General features: G+C 41.7%; 1 protein-coding gene across 1 annotated transcript; it reads left to right on the top strand.

The window, feature by feature from the left end:
- Positions 1 to 215: 215 nt before the first annotated feature.
- Positions 216 to 2,905, top strand: LOC143531850 (heat shock factor protein HSF24-like). The gene is made up of 2 exons (XM_077027057.1): positions 216 to 423; positions 2,252 to 2,905. The coding sequence occupies exons 1-2, from the start codon at positions 220 to 222 to the stop codon at positions 2,903 to 2,905; spliced, it is 858 nt and encodes a 285-aa protein (XP_076883172.1). The 5' UTR covers positions 216 to 219.
- The last annotated feature ends 3,798 nt before the right edge of the window (positions 2,906 to 6,703 follow it).

Genomic DNA, 6,703 nt, shown 5'->3' with positions numbered 1-6,703 from the left:
CTAAGAAATCATCATCTGCCGTCAATATTATTATTAACCTTTCTAATTTCGATCTGGCTCGATCTCGTTTGTTCCTTTCCGGGTTTTATTGTTGGGGCTGGGAATTCCTCACGGCTCTTTTGCTGTTTAGCTGTTGATAATAGTTAGTTGTTAGGGTAACTTAGAAGAATTTATTTAGTGATTTATAAATTTATAAAGTCTGCCGAAAGAGGAAAAATAATGAGTCATCGGTCCACTCCGGCGCCTTTTCTGACTAAGACGTATTTGTTGGTTGATGATCCAGCGACCGACGATGTGATTTCGTGGAACGAAAGTGGGACAATGTTCATCGTGTGGAAAACTGCGGATTTTGCTAAGGATTTGCTCCCAAATTCGTTCAAACACAATAATTTCTCCAGCTTTGTTCGGCAGCTTAATACTTATGTACGTTCTCCTACTACTACTTTTTTTTTTAATTTCTTTTTAAAATTTAGAATTCTTAATGGTTGTTTGATTAACAGGAAAATAGATCTATGCATTATGTGTTTAATGATTGGTATTTGAAATGTTTTTATGGTGATTATATGGTCGGTATCTAGTTTATTGATGATCATGAAACATGTTAGTGGATGGGTATCGGATGCCAATAGAAGACGCGTAGACAGTGTTTTAGTGGGTCCGGTAAATAGAGAAATAGAATACCAATAGAAGGATCTAGGCTTTAATAGATTTATCATTATATAATGTGTCATATAAGTTAATCTTGACTTGGATGCCAAACCTATTACCCACCCAACTTGTTCCTTCTAGAGCCTAGGATGTCATCAAGAATATAACAATCTTTTATTTATTTATTTATTTTATATATTTAATATTGTTTAAAGGAAAAATTATTGTCCCTTTCTTGAGGAGAGAATTCATGTATTCTCAGTCTGTTCTTCATCTTTATTTCTATAATTACATTAAAAACACTATATTTTTTTTCTCATTTTTAATTAAATAATATATTTTTATACTTTTATCATTACATATTCTCTCTCATTCACTCTCAACCATTTTTAAAAACATTATAAAATAGAGGTGAACAATGTGTTTCTCCAAATTTAACCATGAATAGTAACATTTTCTATCTTCTTCTCTCACAACCACTTTTAACCATCTCTAAAATATGAAGAACTTCCTGACATATTTTAGAGAACCCACTATGAATGCTCTAACAGTCTATGCATTCTTTAGAAATAAATATGAATTGCGCCCATGTGCTTTATTGGTGAAAGTATGTTGCAACTCTAATTCTTAAAATGCGCATATTGAATCCTCGTACTTTTTGGGCGAGCAAATCTGAGTCCCTCTGTCAGTTGACCATCATATTTTACCTCAAGGGCAATATCGTACTTTCACCCCTCAAGAACTCTGGCCAACACCACCATCTCCAACACCACCACCATCATCGCCATCTTCAATCCGATACAAAAACTATGTCAGCCCTCATGAATTTCCAAATTTATTATCCCAAATCCAATAATCAATCTGCCTCCGTCAATAACATCTCCCATCTCTGTCACAACCCCCCACCCCCCTCCCCCATCGATTTCCAAAACCTCTTTTGTTTCAGCCTCGCCAGACCCCTAGAAACGGGCGTAATCCAACTTCTTTGACAAGTTCTCCATCTGATATACAAGCCATACACTAATACATCAAAATAAACTAATTTATTATGTGACTTGAACAAAATTGAGATATCAAGCATTCAAAATAAACTGGATTTACATTGAAATCCACACAGATTGGATTATTAACCTAATCAACCAACTATTAAACAACACCAATCTAGGGCTCATGGGAGGAGAGTGACCCATGAAAAAACGTCGCCGTAAATAAGCATGTCGTCACGACTAAATTTAGGAGACAAAATAAGAATTTCTTGGTCGGTGGGGACTAATTTGGATTCTCCTTCCTTATGAAGGACATTTTGAGAATTTTCCTCTGATTTGAGAGTAGTTTGGTAATTTATTATATAAAATTTGTGATTACATTTATGAATTTTAAACATGTTATTTTAAATATGATGCATAAGACAGTTACATTGTCGTCTAACCATTTTCCTCTCATAATACACCTCTTTAGCACTATCTACACATCTTTATTGTGGTTCTCAAATTTTTTTTAATATAAAAGTGGTTACCTAATGTGACCATATATACATTTTGTGTCTAATTAATCTATTTAAATTCATATTTTGTAAAGTGTGTTGCTTATTTTTGTTTTATAGGGGTTTCGAAAAACAGTACCGGACAAATGGGAGTTTGCAAATGAAAACTTTAAACGTGGGCAAAGAGAGCTTCTACTTGAAATTCGTCGTCGGAAAACCATGTCAACAACCCAAGCTCAAGCAAACGCGAAGCCAACTGAAAACGGTGATCCAATGTTGTCAACAACTAGTTCACGTGATGATCTTGGATCAAGCTCAACTTCCTCGCCAGATTCAAAGAATCCTGGCTCGGTGGACACTCCAACCATGGAGAAATTAGAGAACTTATCAGAAGAAAACGAAAAACTAAAAACCGAAAAACATATGTTGACGTCAGAACTTGCACATATGAAGAAACAATGTGATGATCTGGTTGCTTTCCTGACTCAAAACGTGAAGGTTGCGCCAGATCAGATCGATCGCATCATGAATGGGGACTTTTTGGTTGATGAGACGGTCGTGAGAGACGATAATGAACCTAACAATGATGATGAAAAAAGAAATTGTTTCAAGTTGTTTGGAGTGCTGGTGAAAGAAGAAAATAAAAAGAGGAGCCGTGATGAAATAAAGCCTTCTTCAGGGGCCAAAAGGAAGGAAACGAAGACAAACAACTTCAACTCTGCCGGGATGAATCTATATGCTATTACGGGGCAGTCAACCAAAGTATGCAATTAATACGTAAAATTACGTCGAATTATGCCATCAGACCGATAATAATAAAGTATTAAGAAATTAATAATGCCAAGATAATGTTTTATTCATATAATAAAGATACATGATAATTTGTATTTTGAAATTTTTATTTGAGTTTTTGTACATTTATATAATTTGCTTAGGCAAATGTTATATATATTTTTTATGTATATGAATTTTATGTTTATAGATTAAGTTGCTACAAATTATTTCATAAAATTAATGAAATTTACTTCTTTCAATCAATTTCTTTTAGTTGATAAAGCAATCGACAATAGCCGTTGTTACAAAAACGGTTAATTTGAGTACTATCGAGCAACCCGTGAATTGGTTTAGATAACCGGGTTAGATGAGTCATGTTCATGTTACATGATTTCAATTGCATCCGATTTAGGGTGGATATATTTTTTATATAAAAAATATATGAATACATGGTAATTTTTGGGTTGAATAGTTCAACTTAACAACTTAAATCATGTGAACCGGCCAAGTTAAACAATTTAGCCTCCCTGTCTTTTAAAGGGCGATTTTCGTAAAGAACAAAATATGATACTTAGGCTAAGCGTAAAGTTGGTAATTGAAGAAACACTAAGTGACCCCGGGCAGATTATGGATAATCTGGGGGTTAAGTAATGTTTCCCACGAGGGTTAGGTCCGGCAAAGAAGAATGTTCTTCAGATGACCTGCAAAACAGACACCGTGAGCTCGTCACTGAGAAGGGGGGGTTCCTCCTTGTGACCACCCTCTGGCGTGAGAATCAGACTAGATTGTTCTGAATATAAGTGTATATTGAGAGAAATAGCTAGTGAAGGTAAGATACCAGATGATCATACCGTTCCAAGGTGTTGGAGATTTATAGCCGAAGGTATATTTCCAAGCAGGTACAGCCAGCTGTAGAATATTCCTGTTCTACCAACTATGGGCTACGCACGTGCCATGCTGGTTGGTGGGTAGGCAGCGGCTGATAGTGACAAGGCCGGCTGTGTACTATTCCCTTTCCACCAACTGCAGGCTTTGTGCGTGCCACGACAAGGGTTGGTGAGTAGGCAGCGGCTAATAGTGACAAACAGTACTAGAGCATGCTCCTCGTACTGTTGTCGGTGAGCTGTCACCCTGTGATTGGTTCATGGGCTGCTTTGGTCAGATCTTGTCTATTTTGTCCATACCTTGGCAGGTATAGTACAAAAGATCTTCCAGAAGCATACGGACTGGCTCATTTGGGCGGGAGTATTCCCGCCTTGCTCATTCCTTCAGGTGACACTGAATTACTGAGTTAGTGCCTTGTGCGTGTAGCCTTGCTATTAGTGCGGGTAGCCTTCCCTGATAGCTTGTATCCGCAGCTGCGGGGACAGGCGGGGTACTTCACCATTGGGAGGCTTTCCCTGCGGGAACAGCTGGCGTATTGCGCGTAAGGTCTTCATCTCTGAGCATGGTGGGTCATGCGGAACCAGTTGGTCCTTGCGCAGACGTCCCTCTGCAAGGTGAGTCTTGCGGGTCCAACTGGGCTCTGCTGGGACCTACCTCTTCAAGTCCCCCCAGTCCAATGTTCTTCTCATGAATTGTTAATAAGTGAGGTGAACTTTGGACTTAATCAAGGGGTTTTGAAAAGGATTTAGTTTTAAGGTTGTCCGTGGGGATTCTTCCCGCGGTTTCCCTAATGTCACTTGCAGAAATTCCTGACTTTTCTGCTTGATCTTTGGGTCTGATGCGGGTAGGTGTGTAATCTCCTCGCAAGTCAGGAGCGTTGAGTTTCACTTGTAGATTCTCCACGAGGTTTTGGTAGTTTTAAACATAGTGATCAATTATGTTAAAGAACCAATTCCATCATGGAGCTTCAAACAATCTAGTTCTCAACGTTCCCGCTATGCGGGATGTTATTTCCCTTTCCGCAAGCATGGCCCAGAAGATCCTTCTTGGTTTCAATTCCCTGCGAGTGCTAAGTATGTGAAGGGTTTCGCCTTGACACTGTACCCGCACTCGTCTTATAGTTATCTTACTTCCAAGGTATTCTTGGCGTCCGTTCCCTGCGGGTGCTAAGTATGTGAAGGGTTTTGCCTTGACACTGTACTCGTACCTGTCTTATAGTTACTTGGTTGCCAAGGTAAGGGGTATAGTCCCGCTTACTTTTGAATCTTTTTGGATCTTTTTGAAATTCGAAGAGTTGGTGAAAGGATAAGAACAGTCCAAACTGTTGAAACGTCGTCCGACGGTTTCTTCTGACAGTGTCATGACGTGCAGGAAGTTATGGCGACGTGACAGTATATGGTCATTCCAGACGCTTTTTCAGGCGCGTGGGCGCGATTTTTCGGGCGTGTGGGTGCGGATTTTACGGCGCGCGTCCCGTCAACAGCTGTTGCCAGCTTGCTTTTTCTACGTGTCATAGTTTCATTGCACCAGCTCTTTTCTCTCTCCTCCGCATTAAATTCATCGCATTCATTGCGATGAGTATATAAAGGGGGAGAGGGCTCTTGGTAATCCACACTTTCACTTTTTCTTCTCCTTCTAAGCGATTTCCGGCGAATACTCTTTCTGTCGAGCATTCTCCTGAAATCGTTCTTTACCTCCAAAACATGTCGTCTACTCATGATCCAGAAGCTACCGTCGAGGAGTCAGACTTGTATGTCGAGAACCCGAAGTCTACGTCCGATAAGGGCGATAAGAGCACTGCTGGCGAATGCCAGTGTGCTCTTCCCATCGAGCTTTACCGGTACATCGTCCGGAAGTTCATGCTCGAGCCGTTCGAGCCTGAGTTTCCGGAGCCACACCAGACGGTGTACGATGCCCCCAAGGGCAAAATAGGGGTATATGCCGCCTTTTTCGTCTATGGGAATCTTAGGTTCCCATTGACGAAGTTTGTATACCGTGTTCTGGATAGACACGGTGTGCACCTGACGGAGATACACCCAATGGCAATCGCCAAGATCCGCCATTTTGAGTGGGTGTGCCTCATTCTTGGCGTGGATCCCTACGTCGACCGCCTGATGACCTTCTACTCCTGGAGGTGCATCCAAGGCTGGTACACCCTGGTCACCCGGATCAAGGGTTTGAAGATCTGCGCTACCGAGCGCAGTCTTCGGTCTTGGAAGCGGGAGTTCTTTTACATCTCTGCCCGTGTCGTCCCTATAGCGATGACATTTAAGAACGGAAGAGCTCTCCCCAGCCTTCACGCCTCCAACTACCAGGAGGCGGAATGGTTCTCCAAGATTTCCCGGATCCAGACTCCGGTTTACCGCTTTCCGGAGTCCGGGATGGTGATGCTCGGTATGAGCAGGGTGTGGAAGGATGCTGGGGCGGATTCGCCACAGATTCCCATCGTACTTGAATACGGTTTGAACTTTATCCCTTACGGTATGCTCCGTCTTCTTTGTTGATTTAAGGTTTTTTCTAACTGTTTTTCTTTTTATTTCAGAGGGAAATGACTTGCAGTCCCTCCTGCATCCGCGGGAAGCTGACGGTCCCGCTCGGTTGGGTACTCGTGCTCTTGACGAGAACGAGTTGCCCATCCTTGCGCAGACTGCGGATCGGTTTGTGGAGGCCTATCCGCCAGGTCACGAAATACTGAGCGCCACGCGGCCAGGTAAAAGACTATTTAACCCTCGCCCTGTGAATGCTGAAACCTCTGTTGGAATTCCTCTAATCTTGTCATCTTCTGATGAGGAATCCGCAGATGGTCCTTTTCTTGCGCGGAAGAAGAAGGCTGCTGGCGGGAAGGGCAAGGCGAAGGTAGCCTCCACTGCCGACCAGATGAACCGGTCTGAGTCGGAGACCGAGAGTGAAGAG

Source organism: Bidens hawaiensis, unplaced genomic scaffold (assembly GCF_021521415.1).
Source record: "Bidens hawaiensis isolate Kalapana, Puna unplaced genomic scaffold, B.hawaiensis_p1.1 tig00009272_1, whole genome shotgun sequence".
Classification (NCBI taxonomy): domain Eukaryota; kingdom Viridiplantae; phylum Streptophyta; class Magnoliopsida; order Asterales; family Asteraceae; genus Bidens; species Bidens hawaiensis.
Note: the sequence above shows the minus strand (reverse complement) of the source record. Positions and strands in the feature narration are given on the sequence as shown.

What these genes read in the sequence shown, in the direction of transcription:
- LOC143531850 (XM_077027057.1), top strand. Translation starts at nt 220, where the DNA reads ATGAGTCATCGGTCCACTCCGGCGCCTTTTCTGACTAAGACGTATTTG. An exon ending in TTCGGCAGCTTAATACTTAT is followed by an intron (nt 424 to 2,251) that starts GTACGTTCTCCT and finishes TTTGTTTTATAG; the next exon opens with GGGTTTCGAAAAACAGTACC.